The sequence below is a fragment of the Pseudorasbora parva genome, chromosome 16 (assembly GCF_024679245.1).
Source record: "Pseudorasbora parva isolate DD20220531a chromosome 16, ASM2467924v1, whole genome shotgun sequence".
In the NCBI taxonomy this organism is placed as follows: Eukaryota; Metazoa; Chordata; class Actinopteri; order Cypriniformes; family Gobionidae; genus Pseudorasbora; species Pseudorasbora parva.
In genome coordinates this window covers 36,374,493-36,395,519 of record NC_090187.1, presented here as the reverse complement: position 1 = coordinate 36,395,519, position 21,027 = coordinate 36,374,493, and the positions used below count along the sequence as shown (strand labels likewise).

General features: G+C 37.7%; 1 protein-coding gene across 4 annotated transcripts in view; it reads right to left on the bottom strand.

Moving 5' to 3' along the window:
- necab2 (N-terminal EF-hand calcium binding protein 2) overlaps positions 1 to 21,027 on the bottom strand; it is a 117,282-nt gene that overhangs the window by 44,710 nt on the left and 51,545 nt on the right. For all 4 annotated transcript variants that reach the window (XM_067420569.1, XM_067420567.1, XM_067420568.1 and 1 more), the window contains exons 4-5: positions 11,066 to 11,091; positions 9,417 to 9,514 (exon numbers count right to left, since the gene is read on the bottom strand). In XM_067420569.1, coding sequence (XP_067276670.1) covers positions 9,417 to 9,514; positions 11,066 to 11,091 — 124 coding nt within the window. The remainder of the gene's footprint in view (positions 1 to 9,416; positions 9,515 to 11,065; positions 11,092 to 21,027) is intronic.

Genomic DNA, 21,027 nt, shown 5'->3' with positions numbered 1-21,027 from the left:
GTGAGCTGTATGCCAAAATCATCAGTATTAAAACAATAAAAGACCTGAAATATTTCAGTTGGTGTGCAATGAATCTAAAATATATGAAAGTTTAATTTTTATCATTACATTATGGAAAATAATGAACTTCACAATATGCAATTTTTTTGTGAAAGACCTATAACAGGATAAAAATATGTGGATATGCCATATGTGGTTACCAGGGGAACTATAGCTAACCGGGGTGATATTGGACTTGTTGACCGAGTTTAAAAAATGAAAATAAAGCACAGAGATTCGCTGCGTCCAAAATCTAATACTTTCATTTTATGTAGTATGTGAAAAACAATATGCCAAAAGAGTAGTATGTTCGAATACATAGTATTCGAAAAAACGCAGGTGCAAAATCCCCCGATGACCTACTATTTCTGGTGAGAATCTAGAGTTTGCATTCAGTGGACACTTTACAATGCCATGCATGAGGCCTCAGGAGAGATTTATGTATGAAAGTGAAGTGATGCATGTCACGTGACAGTAACAACATGGAAGATTTAGTATGTCTAAGTTTAATTTATACTAACCAGGTTCAGATACATTCTTTTTTTAATGGTTGCAAAGTAAATTCAAATGTGATACCTACTAAGCCAGTATGTGGTTTCGGAAGCAGGGATTATGTTTGTTTGTTTTTACTTGCATGAAGCACCTATTATCATAGAATATAGGAAATATAGTTGGGGGGGGGGGGGTTTGCAATTGAATGCATTCTGACTTATTTACACTGTTAAAGTTTTGGATTGTCATGCTAAACATGGCCACAATTTTAATAAAACAAGAAAGAATCGGAAAGTATCGGCACACCATATCTATCTGTCTGTATATAAATGCGATATAAGTGGTAGACTCTTGAGATATGAAGGATGCAACACTACTCTATCGGTCCACAAGATTAACATGAGATTGGCATTCTTTAAAAACTTCAGAATTTTCATTTATTCAGCAAGAACGCCTTAAAATTATCAAAAGGGACAGTAAAGTCATTTATAATCTTACAAAAAAAATAAAATAAATGCTATTCTTTTAAACTTTCATTCATCAAAGAATTCATTTTCAACATTGATCTTAAAAGGAATATAAGCATATTAGAATAATTTCTGAAAGATGTATTGCTGAAATGTAGCTTTGCCATCACATATGTTTTAAAAACATTTTCAAATAGAAAACAAACAAACAAATAATAATAATAATACAATTTCACAATATAACTGTTTCTACTGTATCTAAGATCAAATTTATATGTAATCACAATTTTAAACAGTAGTGTATTAAAGGTCCCGTTCTTCGCGATTCCATCTTTTAAACTTTAGTTACTGTGAAATGTTGCTGTTGGAGCATAAATAATATCTGTAAAATTATAACGCTCAAAGTTCAATGCCAAGCAAGATATTTTATTTAACAGAAGTTCCCTTTCAAAGCCTACACCGAACGGCCGGTTTGGACTACAGCAGGAAGTGCAGGGATGTAATGACGTCACTAGAACTGTTTGTTGACTAACCCTCCTCCCACAAGAACATGCAAAAAAGGGGGCGTGGTCTTGTTGCTCTCCCACGTGGAGAAGAGCGCGCATTCAGCGCTTGCATCTCCCTGTCATGGTAAGAGGCGGGACCTTTCCGGGCAAAGTGCGCTGAGCTGCTGTCCAATCACAACACGGGAAGCGCTGGCCCAATCAGAACTCGTTACGCGTTTCTGAAGGAGGGACTTCATAGAACAAGGAAATCATCAGACCATTTTTAGGACAGAGAAAACAGCGCTGTACGGATAAGTAAATTGTGTGAAAAATACTGTGTTTTTTTACACGCGAAACAGGAACTCATGTTATATTGCACACTGTAAACATAATCAAAGCTTCAAAAACACACGAAGAACGGGACCTTTAATAGAAGTCTTCTAGCTACATAAAACAATATCACCACTTCACAATCTTAGAGCTTATGGTATGCCTATTAGTTATTTTGGCCCCACTTTATATTAGGTGGCCTTAACTACCATGTACTTACATCAAAAAATAAGTATGTACTTATTGTGTTCATACTGTATTGCAAAACACTTTTGCTGATGTTGAGTTTAAGGGTAGGGTTAGGTGTAAGGGAAGGGTCAACAGTGTAATTATAAATGTAACTACATAAATGAATTACATGCTGGTATTTTTAAAAATTATAAGTACAATGTAAAACATGTATCCACACAATAAGTACAAAGTAGTTTAGTAGTAAAGTGGGTCTGTTTTTATTCTATGGATAAAATGATTAAGAAACCAGCTGATGCACTCCATAATCTTACACATCTGCCCAACGTTCAGATTCACAGGAATTGCAGGTTTACAGTAAATCAAAGCTGACAGGAAACTGCATTTTAGAACTTCAGAGACCAAACCTAACACTGCCCATTACACTCCTCAAACTAAGCCCTGTAAAAATAGAAAAAAACAACTGTAAAACTGGTATAAAACAGTCCCCAGCCCTCCTCTACCTGCCAAAATGTCTTCCTGTAAGCATAATTACTGTTTGCCATGTGACAGGCTCATTAATATCAACTCTGGCATCAAACAAAGGCTTCAGAGTGCACCGCACAGCCAACCTGTTCAAAACGCGACAGCTCCCAGCTTGGCATCCTAATGAATTCCTGCATTTACATTTTAAACAACAGACACTCCTACAATAACTGCTTTTTCATCCACTGACAAGTGTGCTCACTTTAGCGCATGAAAACCCCCACATATGGCACGTCACTTGAAGTAGGCTGAAATGAGCTGAAAGACATGCAGTCTAAACAGACCGATGAGAAGAGATGATGAGAAATGATGAGAAACTTCTGTCAGTTAAAACTGCTAAAACAGAATCTTATCCTCAAATACGAATAAAAAAAACTACAGGGAGTGAATTGAAGAGTAAACGGTCTCTATTTGAAGACTTAACAAAAAGAAAAGTGTGTGAATGTCTGGGCAAAGTCCAAGGGCTTTAACCAAGCAGCAGCTAATGAGAGGAGCTCATTAAAATGGTGTGTGCAGGACAGGGAAAGGGAAGATGAAATGTATTTAATGAATTCTTGCTTTTCTTTTGTTCCTATCATCTTCCCTCCAATGGCATCCTCTTGCTTGAGCCATTTCCAGTTGCTAAATGGCCAATTAAAAACATGTTCTTGAAGTATTAAAATTTAGCATGCTACGGCAGGGGTGATGATGACCCTTGTGCGCGTTATTGAAAACCAACCACCATTATTTTTGCTGTTTATTTGCACGATAGGATTTGGTTGAGTGGGATTTGGTTCAGAATGGCACTTCAGATTATTCTGGCTTGCTTGATTTCTTCAGTTTTTAGCTTCAGGAAACTATTGTCAGTTGAAGAATGATCTCAAAGTATGCAGCAGTAAAAGATTTGTATGACACATTTTAATTGGCATCATTCTTCATATTTACAATAAACAAACAATAAATCATGCATATTCTGTGAGAGACCGAGAAAGCGCACACCAGGAAACGATGCAATATAGACCATCTGGCAGCCTATATGTGATCAGTGATCTGCAGCTGATATTTCCAAGATGTATCTTCTGTACGCTTGCTGGAACATTGTGTTTTAGACTTGTTCCATTCACCAAAAAATAGCAGAGGACAAGCGGCAAGTCGGTAACGTCAAGATGATGTGCGAACGACAAAGCGGTTGCATGAACAGATAACATGAGTCCGCTGACAGTGGGTGCGAGTGTTCTCGTCTCACTCGGTGGCTCTGATCTACTTCCTTTGCTCTCTCGCTCTGACAGGTTGAGAAAGAGAGAGAGAGCTGTCCTCTTTTCTGACATCAGTGCTCTTCTACTGAGCTCATTTGTTCAGTGGGATGTCAGCAAATGCAGTTGAGAGACTTAATGAGAAGCAAGGTAGCAGAAACAGAGAGAAGGAACCTTTCATTTTTCAAGCATTCCCAAAAGACAAACTGCAAAAATCGTGCACTGAATAGGCCACGGTTACTTACAGAGCACGTGAGCAGTGTGGGAGAGCAGCGAAGTTGTTTCATTTGGGCTATTTTTAAAGAAGGCCATTCATTTGATTAATAAAGAGTTTTTGATATCAGTTATCGAATACTTGCATTAACATAAAAATACCCTCCCTCAGTATTCATATATAGGCAATATCAATTGATCGCTACTTGTATGGAGCGAACCAATAATCAGTTTATAGCAATACAACTACTACTACTAATATTTAATTTAAAACATTTGAACATATTTAAAATGTTAGATTTTTTTGATTTTCATAGTTTTTAATGTGTGAAAAACATAGTGATTCAAAATTGGTTCTGTATATTGGTTATGGTATACTTACACAAGCATAAACATAGCCTTATAAAAAGTAAAATCGGTTATTCTCAGCTATTATTTGAAAAACCCAAAGAGGACTAAGTGCAGAGCCATTCCAGAATGCCTTGAGCGTGTAGGGAAAATTGGCATCTATAATCTATAAAAGATTTTACCCCAATGGCTACACCTCAAATAAATTCACCATGCCATATTTAAAGCATCTGATCCTATTAGAGACCATAAAAAGAATTATCTAGCTTATAAACGGCACTTTTACACAGTATACACTTCTGGGAAATAAAGCAGCTTTCATTTCCACCATTGTTACAATAGAAGTGTGTCCCTCCATACACATGATCACACAACTAAAAACGCACATAAGCCACAGTGCAAATTGATGCCTGCTGTGCAAGAGCATGAATATTTCATGGGCTGTATGAAAAAGCACATTTACATTAATAATTAGCAGCAGCCTTTAACCTTTTCCAGAGAACAGAGCACTAGATTTTGAGTAATGAAGAGGCGTGAGAGGACACAACCAAACACTTATCAATATCAGAGCATGTGGCAAACATCTCTTTGATTTAAGAATATCTGATTATTCGCAATCAGACAGACATTAATCTCATAGATCTGCTAGTAGAAGGGTTTGAACATATACCGGTGTACACTGATACTGAGTGTAATGTTAAAGGGGGGGTGAAATGCTGTTTCATGCATACTGAGCTTTTTACACTGTTAACTACTTTGATTCCCATCCTAAACATGGACAAAGTTTCAAACACTAAGGGTGCGTTCACACTTGTAGTTCGGTTAGTTTGGTTCGTTTGGTCCGGACCAAAAAACAAAACAAAACATAATAGTCCTGGTCCGCTTAGCGTTCACACGGGCATTTTTAACAGCGAACCTAAAGTTACTGAACCAAAGGCATAGGGAGAAGGTAACAACCTGATTGGTCGGTTTATATGACGTAGGAGCTGCTTACCGAACATTCAAAACAATGCTGTGTGCGGATTACACGCGGGCATTTTATGCGTTTACATATGGCATTATTTTTTTTACAAGAAAACTCATGAAGAGCTCATGAAATGTTCAAAACATTCAAAAGAACGCTGTGTGCTGGATTAAACGCGATCATTTTATGCGTGTACATATGGCATTATTTTTTTTTACCAGAGAACTCATGAAGAGCTCATGAAATGCTCAAAACATCCAAAACAACACTGTGCTGGATTAAACGCGATCATTTTATGCGTGTACATATGGCATTATTTTTACCCGCTGAGAACTCATGAAGAGCTCATAAAATTTGGCGCTTGTTTGGTGCGCACCAGGGTTCGGATGGCAGCGTTCACATATGTTCAAATGAACCGCACTAACCGAGCAATCGCACCAGGGTTCGTTTTAATCGAACCAAACATGACAAGTGTGAACGTGAACTAAGTTGGACGTTTGGTGGAGTATTTCTGTGTCAAAAATACTCCTTCCGGTTTCTCACAAGTTTCGAAGAGTTTTTTTCGAGTATGGGTCGGCTTGACGTCGACAGACCGGGAGGTCCTTGTATGGGCCGTATGGGCCATGGTACAGGCTCTTCTCCTGGAAGGGTGCGCGCGTGTGCGTGACTAGCGCGAAAGGGCAAATGCACGCCCATAAACACTGCTCTCAGGTGCAGATCCACTCGTCCGTGCAACACTTTTGTCACGCCGCGCTCCACTTTATTCCTATGGGTGACATCAAGCAACTTTAACGCGTCCGCATAGCATTCCAGGAAGGCAGCGCTGCATTTGAACCGATTTGAACGCAGAAATGACGAGAAGCGTCACAACATCACGCATTAGTCGTGTCGCAAAAGTGGATCTCTACGGTCACTGCTGTCACAGGACTTCACCAAATCAACAAGAAGAGTGTTTTTGACGGAGCGGTCCCAGCAATAAAGGTTCACGGTTGTGCTTTGGAAGCAGGCGGTGAGTAAAACTGCTTCAAATGTCTATGCTGTTGGCTATCGTCGCGTAAGTAAACATCAGTAAAGAGTAAAGTTCTCACAAAGCGTGCTTCTTCATTCAAATGCGCTAACGTTACTCCACTGTTTTTTATACACGATCTGACGTGCAAAACCGTTTTCCTTGCTACTGCTAAGGGTTTAGTCACATACAATAGTCCATAAACCAAATAATGTCCTCATAAACCACGAGTAAAGACACACAAATGTTGACAGGCCACTAAATACAGTACATACCACAGAGACGGACGTCCTGCTGCTGCTGTTTCTCCTGTTCAATTTATTTCATCCTCCGGATCTGATTCTGGATCATATCTGTATTAGTTGAATCTGATTGATAGCCATGGTTTATTAGAGACACGTTTTCTTTTCCTTGCATGACGATGTCAGCTTTCAGAAGCTCTCGTGCTGTAGCTCCGCGCTCGTCATTCTTTTTCTCCGCCCACACGATACGCCTCCAGCTGTTCGTTTTTTTCCGGAAAGACTCGGTACAGCTTACCTTTCTTTTATAAATATAATAAAACTAAAGACTAAACACCCCCCCTTTAAAGGATCATGTCCAGTAATGGGGGAAGGGAGGGATTGAGAGTCTGTCAGGGAATGCAAAAAACCTGGAGGTGATTACAGAACGCTGCTGTCAGGCCTGTCCATACTGTGGTCCAGTCCATGCTTTACTTCGCAGCACACAAAGCTTGATGTCACTATTCTTGTTGGCATGTAAATTACTCAATGTAAAGTGTGTGATATTACTTAATTGTGAGTAGCTGTTAAGAGCCACTATTCCTAGATCTTTTACATACTGATCTCCTAAGAGATGACAGTTTCTCAGTCCCAATATACTCTGCAACAATGCCATCTTCATTGCAGGAGAGGACGATAGGAGAGCCTGTTGTTTTGCTACTACCCTGTATATTAGATGACAGTAGCTGTTACACTAACACTTTGCACAGAATCTGGTATATTTCACATTACCACTATTACTGTGACGGCAATGCCTGTCTCAGTTAGCCTCTTCATCTCATCCACTTAAATACACACATTCACACACAAACAAACATATCCAGTGCAACAAGGACAACATTTACAGGCCTTATGAACAGCTGATCTGTTGTTTTTGTTTGAGTGTTTCTCTGTCACCTTACTGATTATGTTTATTAGTTTGTAACATGCAAACTGTGCTTCTTGCTACAGTACGTTTGTTTTTCTTATTAAACAAAAATACAACAGCATTGCATATATTAACCCTTTCGACGTAAGTTTAAAGTATTGTAGCTGATCCCCAGTGGGAGTTTAAGCCGACAGTTTTTTAGGACGCATCACATGGTTTATAATAACATTTACACTCACCTAAAGGATTTTAAGGAACATCATACTAAAACTGCGTTTGACCCCCTTTCATCTTCAGAACTGCCTTAATTCTACGTGGCATTGATTCAACAAGGTGCTGAAAGAATTCTTTAGAAATGTGTGCCCATATTGATAGGATAGCATCTTGCAGTTGATGGAGATTTGTGGGATGCACATCCAGGGCATGAAGCTCCCGTTCCACCACATCCCAAAGATGCTCTATTGGGTTGAGATCTGGTGACTGTGGCGGCCATTTTAGTACAGTGAACTCATTTTCATGTTCAAGAAACCAATTCAAAATGATTCAAGCTTTGTGACATGGTGCATTATCCTGCTGGAAGTAGCCATCAAAGTATGGGTACATGGTGGTCATAAAGGGATGGACATGGTCAGAAACAAAGGTAGTCTGTGGCATTTAAACGATGCCCAATTGGCACTAAGGGGCCTAAAGTGTGCCAATAAAACATCCCCCACACCATTACACCACCACCACTAGCCTGCACAGTGGTAACAAGGCATGATGGATCCATGTTCTCATTCTGTTTAGGCCAAATTCTGACTCTGCCATCTGAATGTCTCAACAGAAATCGAGACTCATCAGAGCAGGCAGCATTTTTCCAGTCTTCAACTGTCCAATTTTGGTGAGCTTGTGCAAATTGTAGCCTCTTTTTCCTATTTGTAGTGGAGATGAGTGGTACCCGGTGGGGTCTTCTGCTGTTGTAGCCCATCCGCCTCAAGGTTGTGCGTGTTGTGGCTTCATAAATGCTTTGGATTTATGTTTTTAAAGATGCAAAAACATAAGCAGAGCATTCCTGCATTTGCAAGACAAAAAATAATTCAAAGAGAAAATTCTGCAATTGTGTGTGGCTTTGGTAAGAAACCACCTGTCGAGAACAGAAATGCAAATGTAGGGGTAGTGAAGAATCCCAGGGTGCAATAATTTGCTTTGCGAAATCAATGAAGGTTTGTTTGCAATCAGCCAGCTGCATTAAAACACAAGTGTTTTTCCGTAACGCTTACGCGCGCACAAAACAAACACACACATAACTTCACACCAAATGGGCCGTACATTTTTAAAGGGGGTAAACTCTGTATTGGGACAGATATTTTTCAGCTATCACTCATCCAGGTATTTAAGAACTCTAACCTGCAGTATTAACAAGGACCTCAGTAACATCAATTAAATTCTCCAGCATGCCAGTGGGAAGTGTGAAATATGAGGAGGAGGAAGGAATGCACTCAAAGATTGATACAAGACGAGCCAGAGGGGGGAAAAAAACAGAGAGACTGGGTTTTAATCTCTTCTATAAATCAGATTACACACTCGGTTAGAAACGGAAAGGAAGAGAGAGGCACATAATTTTGTGATGGCCACAGCTCAGTAATCTGCAGTCTTGTTTAACCAAGCACCAGTTTGCTAATAAGAGGAAAACCACAAACAGAATATGCAAGCCAAGCCTTGAAACGAGAGGTTATATTTAGATGAGTAGGAGAGACTGCATTAACATACATTCCTCTCTCAATATCTATTCCTAATCTGAGCAAGGATTTACTGTAGTATACTTATAGGAGATGGTTTTCTCTTTATAGGCCCCCGAAGACGCACCATGCTATGATATAGGAGCAGACCTAAACCAGCAATGCTTTAATAAAAATGTGCATGTTTTCATGTGTTATTGGACCTTTTATTGACAAAAACATAGAAGGAGAGATGCAATTTAGTTTTTGGCACATTACTAACCTTCTTGGTGAAGTCCATGGCTTTGAGAATTGCCAGGTTAAGTGTCTCTAGGGAAGCCAGGACACCTTCATAATCCCCCATGTGGTTGGCAAAGTAGTCTAATGAACAGAGAGAGGCAGGACTAAATTATGCACTATTTTCTCACAAACAACATTGGAGAATGAAAACATGGAAGCAACAATCAAATTGCCTCAAAAACAAAATTACCCAAAAATATTCCACAACAGAAATTGTGCACAATCCGAATCTATTGACTGACATTGTAACTGACACTATAGGTCGAATGACTAAACAAATATTGCTTAGTCCATATATTGTTAATCATTAAATATACTACTTAAAGGGGGGGTGAAATGCTGTTTCATGCATACTGAGCTTTTTACACTGTTGTGTTAAAGACTTGGATTCCCATCCTAAACATAGACAAAGTTTCAAAAACTAATGTTGGACGTTTGATGGAGTATTTCTGTGTGAAAAATACTCCTTCCGGTTTCTCACAAGTTTCGGCGAGTTTTTTTCGGGTATGGGTCGGCTTGACGTCGATAGAGCGGAATGGGCCGGGTATGGGCCGTAAGGGCTCTTTTCCCGGTAGGGTGCGTGCGCGCGTGACTAGAGAGAGAGAGGAAATGCACGCCCATAAACACTCGCTCAGCTGCAGATCCACTCGTCCGTGAACACTTATGTCATTATAGTCGCGCTCCACTTTATTCCTATGGGTGACATTAAGCGACTTCAACGCTTCAGCACAGCATTCCGGGAAGGCAGCGCTGCATTTGAACCGATTTGAACGCAGAAATGACGGAAAGCTTCACAACATCACGGCTCTCCACGGTCACTGCTGTCACAAGACTTTAGCAAATCATACCAAAGAAGTGTGTTTTTGACGGAGCGGTCCCAGCGATAAAGGTTCACGGTCGGTGAGTAAAACTGCTTCAAATGTCTATGCTGTCGGCTATCGTTGCGTGAGTAAACATCAGTAAACGACACGATCGCGTGCTTCGTCATTCAAATGCGCTAACGTTACTCCATTGTTGTTCTATGTCTAACATTACACTAGTCTGACGTGCAAAACCGTTTTGCTTGCTACTTCTAAGGTTTATTCGCATACAATAGTCCATAAACCGAATCATGTCCTCATAAACTGCGAGTAAAGACACACAAATGTTGACAGGCTACTAAATACAGTACATACCACAGAGACGGACGTCCTGCTGTTGCTGTTTCTCCTGTTTTTTTCAAATTTATTTCAGCCTCAGAATTTGATTCTGGATCATATATGTATTAGCTGAGAATCGATAGCCATGGGTTTCTCCACGCTTGAGGATGTCACCGCTTTGTGCGCGATCGTCATTCTTTAGCTCCGCCCACTCGATACGCCTGCAGGCGCTCGTTTTTTTCCGGAAAGACTCAGTACAGCCTATATTTCTTTTATAAATATAATAAAACTAAAGACTTTTCGGAGATATGAAGGATGCAATACTACTCTATAGGTACTCAAGATTGACATGAGATTGACATGAGATTGACCCCCCCAACTGTAGTATATTTACTGATTAACAATATATGGACCAAGTAAAAATTCTTGTTTGCAAGGAAAATTCAATTCTTTGTCACTCTAACACAAACAGAGTTTCTTTTCTGATACTTACCACATAGTTCCTTGGTGTCGACATTACTAACACATCACAGGAAATGGGTAGCGTACAGAAAGACAGAACAGAAGAGGCAGGAGAGGAAAGGGATAAGAAACGAGAAAAAATCCAGCACAAATCACACATTACATCATTACGATGTACAACAGTGGGCTTAAAGAAATTCACTATACTGTCTATTTACATGGATCCTCAATAAAATACAAAAAACTTAAGCATTTGTTATTTTTGAAACCAGATCCTCAACAGACCTCAATGTTACCAGTTTCAACAGAATGAATCATTTGACACTGATGAATGGACAAATGCATTGGACAAATTTAATCTGATTTAATCTTGATGTGCTTGAGTTATTCTTATTAATTAAACCATAGATATTACAACCATCCATACATCCATCTACCATACCGTTTATACTATACTGTGTTGCTGGCAGTTACTGATGTACAGCGGAGGGTAATGATATTGAAGTAAAAAGGTTAGGGGCACGTTCTAAAAATGTTAGAATAATGTTAGGGGAACATTAAAGTAACATTAGAATAACGTTCTACAAACAAAAAAATAATGTTCAATTTCCATTAAAAGTGTCATGAACTGGCTTTTTTTTTAAATTATACTGTTGTCTGAGGTCAACTAATGACGTACGTGTGTTTTTTTACATTCAAAAACATCATAACTAATAAGTAATAGGCTATTTTCTACACTGGTTTTGAGGTTCTCTCCAAAACGCTGGATTTTGGTGGGCATGCAGCACTGGAGACCTGGAAGTAAATGCCCATGGCTAGGATTGGATAAGATTTGCATATTTAATGAGCTTCAGCTCCCCTGTGAGTTCACATGAGGGAGTGGAGAGATTGAGGGAGAAGCGGCAACCGGAATGATTTTCTCGATCACAGGGCTGTAAACACACAAAGGTTTATTTATTTTTCATTAACCCGCGATTGATTGGACTATTATTTTTATATTACACATAGTCCGCAAGATCAGACGATATAAGCGCGGTTCACGCTTATATCGCCTGCGCGCCACCCTTCAGATGTCAACTTGAGAGAGAGAGAATAGCACACATCAAGAACGGAATACTAAGCGATTCTTCGGCCTGCCGGGCTTTGCGAGCCCTGGCCCATACATGTCTGAGTCCAGTGTGTAAGGGTATGTTTCTGTTAAGTTAAAAATGCAATACTACCACATAACACGTTTTACTCACGTAAGTGTGTTGCACCATTCCTGTCGGATCCAAATCCAGCATCGACCAGAGATTTGTTTACAAACGATTCCGCAGTGAAATTAAGTGAACGTGTCTTCCCCACCTGAGCTGGAACTTCATTAAAAATAAAGTTCAACCACACATTCCTAATATTAGGATCTGAAGGAAGCTTATGCAGCGGCTGTGTTCTTCCACAACCAGGAATAGCACAATATCTTGCTATCTTCCTCTGCATGTTTATTGTTGTTGACCAGCTAGCACGAGCCCTCCATAAGTCGGTGGGCGAGGCTCCTGGATTAGACTCGCTGTATAGGTGGTATTTCGTCACGCACTGACGTCCGTATAAAGCACAGGACCATTTGCTGAGCCTGGTGTCTATAAAAGCTTTTCTTTGAATAACTAGGAAGTTTTCAGCTCTGAAACTTAGAGGACATTGTTATATTACCATAACCTTTTATATATCAAACGCTCAAGGGAAAGTTGATTTCTCAATTCATCAATCCTTTAAGAAAAACGTTCCTGGCGAACCAAAAACAAACATCAAAAATAATGTTTTGGGAACCAAAAATTGTTTACTGGGTATATTAGTTTTAATGTTTATATCTGTTTAATTTTTTTAAATTAAGTTTTAATGTTCTAAATAAAAAAATAAAGAAACAAACAATCAAATGAGGTAAAGTAACTAAACTAACATTTCAAAGTAGTTGTTTTATTCCCATAAAAAATACTCTATTGTGATATACACTGCTACATAAAGTACTCATATTGGCAACTACTAGAAAATATGCACTGATATGCAAATTTTGTCCAATATGATAATTCTTTATATTTAAAACCAGATGATCAACATATTGGCCGATAAATCTAAATCCAAATCCACATTTTGAGCCTGATTACAAAAAACAAAAGTCTCACCATTAAAATCCATGTTCCAAATACACAATTATAATGTCATCATTATAATTTGATGTAGTCTAGGAACAGACTTGCGCTGCACGTTGCACTTAACTGTAAGCTACTCCTTTAATTGATTTCAATCATATTTCAAGCAATTAAAAACAATCATGGAGAACAGTGCGCATCTGAAGAGTCTAAGCTGAAGGAAATAATTCATTATTTATTGACCTTAATATATCAGCCAAATGTTCTTATCGGCCAGATAATGATCATATTAAAATGAACAAAAATCATCCAATATCGATACAGTGGCCGATGTATGGAGCATCCATGCTAGAAACAAAAAGCAAAGAAAAGGAGAATTACAATGAGAGAAACAAGCTACAGAAAACCATTCTTTTACTGATTCCAGTTGCCCTTTCAAGGATTTATCCTCTTAGGATGCTCTTGCACTCTTCATCTCTCTAGACTATACTCTTTCTCACTTGTTAAAATGGAGATGCCATCAGTAAAAGGATGCATAAAAAAGATATACAGTATGGCATTTGTAGGTGTGGGCTGAGCATTGAGAGCAAACATGGCAAACAATCCTCTCTTCTTTCAGTGGTACTGAACTCTCGACACCTTGCCTGTCAGATAGGCTAAGTTCAAACTGTACGCTTTTGGGGTTGAAAACCACATTCACTTACTGGTGTGAGACTCAAAATGACCCGATCACACAGCAAATTACAGTAGCGTCTCGAATACCGTCTGTATGTACATGCAACTGGAGTCAAGCCTGTATTCTCTTACCAGTAACCATAGCGACAGTGACCAAAGTGATATCAAAGACGGTGACATCCATAAAACAGAAAAGTCACTTTTGACACGACAAGTACAATCAAGCCACGAGTTAATCCATCAAATCTCCATTTAATGACTTTTATATCTGTGTGGAGAGCCCATGAGTAGAACACAAAACCGACGGGAGCAGCTCCGGTGGAGAAGAGTGACTAGATCTAAAACCTTCAGATGACACAGTTCATATTACTGTTACTGAAACCACACACAAAAACACACAACACAATTAGGGCTGTACTAGAATAATCGAATATTCGAATATTCGTTCGGTGAGGTGGCATTCGATTTTCAGTTTTGAGATTCGAATATTCTTTCTTTTTTTTCAAAACGTGACTTCCGTCGCGGACTCATTCTCACTCATGCTTGAAATAATAATAAATAAATAAAAAGCACCGCAACATGCTTTCAATAAAAGCATCGCGCATTTTAAAGATTTAAATTAACAAAAAGTCAGAATAAGACAAAATAAATCCCTTATATAGAATAAAACTAATTGTAATAGATATTACATTTTGTGTCATTTTAAAAACAATTCATTTATTCTTATTCAACTGTTTATAAGCATGCTACTGTGTTTTTTATTTATTACAGTTCATTGAAATCACTGTGTGTTACTAATTTAATTTCTGTTTTGGGATTCATTTGTTTTAAAGAAAGGTTCGTTATTAATACCTTATTAAAGTTCTTGCTCTCAACAGACTTTGTGTTTTGTATCACTTGTGCACTGTCCGTTTTCGGAGCATAAACCTGCCCGTGTAATGCTAACGGAAACTGTTCTATTTAAAAGATTATTAAATGTTTATTAATATTTAAAGAATGTGTGTCACCTGATCATATTGCACCAAATGCAACACTGCACTCCACTGGGTCTGCCGCAACACATTTACGATGCCGAAGAGTGAAACGTGAAGTCATGAAAGATGATACAAATGCAAACCGACACTATTATTATATATTTAACCCCACCCACCGAAGCTTCAGATATTCGATATTGATTGCCACCTAAGCTTCGAAGCTCAAAAAATGGCATTCGAAACAGCCCTAAACACAATGTAGATACGCGTTTGTGCAGCACAGAACGGCTCTCTCGCACTATATGAGACCGTATGAACTGATTGTCCAGTCCAGTTCCGTGCACACACAGTGTGTGAGACAAAATGTGGTTGTAAATCCAGAAAATGTAAGGGTGTGGGTTTGTTTATAAAATTCGGATTGCCATTCTCATAAATAAACGTACTGTGTGAACATAACCTTATTAAAGGGAATTGTTTTTTTGTGCGCAAAAACAAACAAAAAGACCGATATCAAAACAAAGCTTCGAACCGTTATGAATCAGTGAACCGAATCATTCGGATCGCCAAAGTCATGTGATTTCAGCAGTTTGGCGGTTTGGCACGCGATCCGAAACATGAATTGATACGCTCATTAAGCTCCGAGGCTTCAGGAAGCGGTGTTTTGAAATCGGGAAGCGGTGTTTTGAGATTTTGATAACCGTATCCTGCTGCTGTGTGAATGTGGCCAATCAGGCTTTGTATAATACTGTGAATTTATTCTCTGTTAGTGTCTACATCATACCTATTTGTACTGTGCTAGATAAGAATCATAATCATGATCAGAAAGAGCTTTATAAGCTACATAGTGAAGTAATTACCTTCATTAGTGTATGTTGATGGATGAAGGGAGTCAATATGAAATTGAGACTATTTACTTAATGCATGTTCCAGATCTCAGTGTGAGTGATTTATCCATGGATTGCTATTAGGAAAAAAAATGTCTTTGTAATATTTAATCAAACTATAATCACTGGTTCTTCCCCTCAAATGACTTTCCTGACATCACTTAGGCTGCAAGTGCTAGTATATCATGTTAACCAATAGCTTTTTAAAGCACTGTTTTAGCCAACGTGCATTCAGTCCAGCTCTCTTCTGGTGTGTAATGCCCACTTTATACAATCCAAGCCATTCTCAATCAATACAGTTCTTGATTTTTTTCTTGTTGAATATCAAGCTTCACATAGAAATGTGTAAAATGAGGGCAATAAATGTTTGGCAAACCGACATTAGCATTTACTTTAATATACAATTTTGAGGAGCAAAATGTTTGACCAATAAGATTTTTAATGGTTGGGAGGGGACTAACCCACACAAATAACCAAATGTCCTGTTGCTCGTCATGGTCTCAACTAGAAATCTGATTTCCATAGTTGCACCTGATTAAAGAAAAAATCAGCATGATACAAAAGATTAAGGATGCATGTTTCACTTTAAATCTACAACATGAGTGTAAATGGGAAACAAGCACAAAAAGGTGACATGCATTATTATTGCACTCAATTTTATTCCTCCATTTGAGCTTCACCCACCTCTCTCAGCACCCCCCACCCCAGTGTCTTTCCCAACCCTCCCCCATCTCATCATCTAGCCCTCTTGTCTCCATCCCTTTCTCTGCACCAGTCCTTATGGGCTCTGGTGGTTCATTATTTAGAGAGAAGGCTGTGCTGGACCTGAGAGCAGCGAACTCATCCTAGCAGCTGCAGACTTCTCCTTTTTTACATAATTCTTTCTGAAATGTGATTAAAGACAACACACACACACACACAGACACAGACACACACACACTGGAGCTGCTCTGCCTCCAGAGACCAGCACACACACACCTATACACACAAACACTGAGAAATAGGGTGTGTGAGACACAGAGAACAGTAAGAGAGAGAGAGATCTGACAGCAGATCGCTATAGATGAGACAGATGTAGACGCCATGACAGTAAGACACTTTTCCAAACACAAAACTTTAAGAGAGACAGAAAGAGAGAGTAAAGCAATGTTCTGTGCCCACGGAAATATATATATATATATATATATATATATATATATATATATATATATATATATATATATATATATATATATATATATATATATATATATATATATATATATATATATATATATACAGTCTTGTTCAAAATAATAGCAGTACAATGTGACTAACCAGAATAATCAAGGTTTTTAGTATATTTTTTATTGCTACGTGGCAAACAAGTTACCAGTAGGTTCAGTAGATTGTCAGAAAACAAATGAGACCCAGCATTCATGATATGCACGCTCTTAAGGCTGTGCAATTGGGCAATTAGTTGAAAGGGGTGTGTTCAAAAAAATAGCAGTGTCTACCTTTGACTGTACAAACTCAAAACTATTTTGTACAAACATTTTTTTTTTCTGGGATTTAGCAATCCTGTGAATCACTAAACTAATATTTAGTTGTATGACCACAGTTTTTTAAAACTGCTTGACATCTGTGTGGCATGGAGTCAACCAACTTGTGGCACCTCTCAGCTGTTATTCCACTCCATGATTCTTTAACAACATTCCACAATTCATTCACATTTCTTGGTTTTGCTTCAGAAACAGCATTTTTGATATCACCCCACAAGTTCTCAATTGGATTAAGGTCTGGAGATTGGGCTGGCCACTCCATAACATTAATTTTGTTGGTTTGGAACCAAGACTTTGCCCGTTTACTAGTGTGTTTTGGGTCATTGTCTTGTTGAAACAACCATTTCAAGGGCATGTCCTCTTCAGCATAGCGCAACATGACCTCTTCAAGTATTTTAACATATGCAAACTGATCCATGATCCCTGGTATGCGATAAATAGGCCCAACACCATAGTAGGAGAAACATGCCCATATCATGATGCTTGCACCTCCATGCTTCACTGTCTTCACTGTGTACTGTGGCTTGAATTCAGAGTTTGGGGGTCGTCTCACAAACTGCCTGTGGCCCTTGGACCCAAAAAGAACAATTTTACTCTCATCAGTCCACAAAATGTTCCTCCATTTCTCTTTAGGCCAGTTGATGTGTTCTTTGGCAAATTGTAACCTCTTTTGCACATGCCTTTTTTTTAACAGAGGGACTTTGCGGGGGATTCTTGAAAATAGATTAGCTTCACACAGACGTCTTCTAACTGTCACAGTACTTACAGGTAACTCCAGACTGTCTTTGATCATCCTGGAGGTGATCATTGGCTGAGCCTTTGCCATTCTGGTTATTCTTCTATCCATTTTGATGGTTGTCTTCCGTTTTCTTCCACGTCTCTCTGGTTTTGCTCTCCATTTTAAGGCATTGAAGATCATTTTAGCTGAACAGCCTATCATTTTTTGCACCTCTTTATAGGTTTTCCCCTCTCTAATCAACTTTTTAATCAAAGTACGCTGTTCTTCTGAACAATGTCTTGAACGACCCATTTTCCTCAGCTTTCAAATGCATGTTCAACAAGTGTTGGCTTCATCCTTAAATAGGGGCCACCTGATTCACACCTGTTTCTTCACAAAATTGATGACCTCAGTGATTGAATGCCACACTGCTATTTTTTTGAACACACCCCTTTCAACTAATTCAACTAATTGCCCAATTGCACAGCCTTAAGAGCGTGCATATCATGAATGCTGGGTCTCATTTGTTTTCTGAGAATCTACTGAACCTACTGGTAACTTGTTTGCCACGTAGCAATAAAAAAATATACGAAAAACCTTAATTATTCTGGTTAGTCACATTGTACTGCTATTATTTTGAACAATACTGTATATATATATATATATATTATATGCTGTTCTAAAGGGTCTAGTCCCTGTTCACCTCTTTCCTTTATCCCTCATCAGTCATCTGTCTTTTTTCCCTTTTTTTGCTGTCCATTAACTTTCATTATGTCCATCAAAATGAAATCTGTCTCATTTTTTTTCCTGGTTCCTGAGAAACCATTAACTATAATAGGAGGTTAAATTGTGAACCAGAGTGTACAGCAGTTTTCTCCAAATATGGATATTTTTTTGTCCCAGTGAGTAAATTTTAGAGCCATGTAGAACCATACTTTTAATCTTAAAAGTTTGGAAATCCATCATAAAAGTATTACCATTAACAAATACTTCAATTTTTCGATGACCGATTCCTTTAATATTCACTCTTCACGATTCAATGTAAATCACGGTAATTAACCCATGATACGATACTATTGCAATATTTTAAGCCAAAACTGTAAAATACAGTGTTGGCTTAAAACTTAAATCTAAAAAACTAAAATCTACTTAAAACTGAATTAAAACTAAAATCTACTTTTAAAGCAAAATTGAAAACCTATTTTTTTGGCCTAGCATTTGTATAGTATTATATTGCTGTTTATTTATTTATTGTTTTTCTTGCTGTTTTATTTTATTTTGTATTTTTTATTCTATCTTTATTGTTTTAGTCTGTATTTTTTCTTTACTCTGTATAGCACTTTGGATAGCTTTGCTATAGTTAAATGTGCTATATAAATAAAATTTACTTACTTACTAAAATCAGTCACTTGAAAATTTTCAGTTGGAGACCTGAATTTTTTTACAGTGAAAAGAATAGAAGTTTTTTAGTAACACTTTACAATACGGGTGCACTAATATGCATTAATTCATGCTTAATTAATGCACAGATAATCATGAGTTAATGTATTACTAATGGTGAACTAACCCATTTATTAATGATTACTGCATCAGCAACTAATGAAGATTATACATGAGAAATAAGTTATCATTACATTGTTATTAGTTAAATATGTCAATGTATTAATTCCTTAATAGCATATATTAACTAGAAATTTAAGGGGTCAAAGCCATGCCTTTCAACTTCCAGTTGTTATGTTTATTGTCATTACTTTACTTGTTAGGGCACATGACTATTAACTAATTCAAAATGCATTCAAAACCTATAAACACAATTACATATTACTTAATTAATTAGTTAATAGTCATGTGCCCCAACAAGTCAAGTCATAACATAATGATACCTTTATAAATCATTAGCTAATGATTAATTTAAGCAGACAACTGGAAGTTGAAATGCATGGCTTTGACCCCTTGTGGTAATTAACACATTAATTTACATTAGTTAATATAAAGTTATTAAGGAATTAATACATTGACATATTTAACTAATAACAATTTAATGATTACTTAAACTATTTCTCATGTATAATCTTCATTAGTTGCTGATGCAGTAATCAGTAATAAATGGGTTAGTTCACCATTAGTAATACATTAACTCTTGATTATCTGTGCATTAATTAAGCATGAATTATTTTATTATTATTACTTTATTATTATTAAAATAATATAATTGTATTGTTAATAAGTCCCACAACTATTCTCAGTTGGGCCATGGCCGTGCTGGTCTGAAAACGAGGTGTGTTCAGGAGCATTGTTGGCATATTGCTATTTTGAGGCAACTGAAAACTACTGCGCCAATGACCAATTGAAACCTGGTCTAAAATAAATGCTGCAGTATTTTTTGTGTTAAATACAATATGCGTCTATAGGCGGGTGCACAACATCCGTACACTCTGCTTGTTACTAACAAACATGGCAATTATTAAAAATAAAAGGAATACATATATTATGTAAAATAGTATAATTTTGTATATAAAGATAAAAATAGCTACAGGTCATAATGGATTGTCATTGCATGTATCAAAATTAACTACTTGTAGTAATGACCAATATAATTGGCAAATTATTTGACCAGTCGCGGAAATCAACACATGCATTTAAACTAACTCATCAGGTTGAGGGTGTCTATATTCCTCCAGGTAATTAGCAACCAGCCATCATGTAAGTGCTTCTGGTTTATTGCATGATACACCCAAAATACACACAACTCATTAACAGAATACGGACAACCCTTTTGGACAATTTCCGTCATTAAACTAGCAAAAGTGGATTCAGACATGCCCTAATTGCACCTGTGCTGTGCGCTTTAATCAGTAAAATAGGGCCCATCGTGTCTCTTCAAAAGACTTTGATTTGGATTAGACCACTCGATTAATCATTTTTTTACGATGCCTTTGACAGTTTTGTTTTTGATCTATTATGTTTTAGAGGAATGGACTTTAAATGGAGTGATAGAAATCTCAGTTTTCATTCAAAAAATATTCATAGCTTTGAAACAACATGAGGGTGAGTAAATGATGACAGAATTTACTGTTT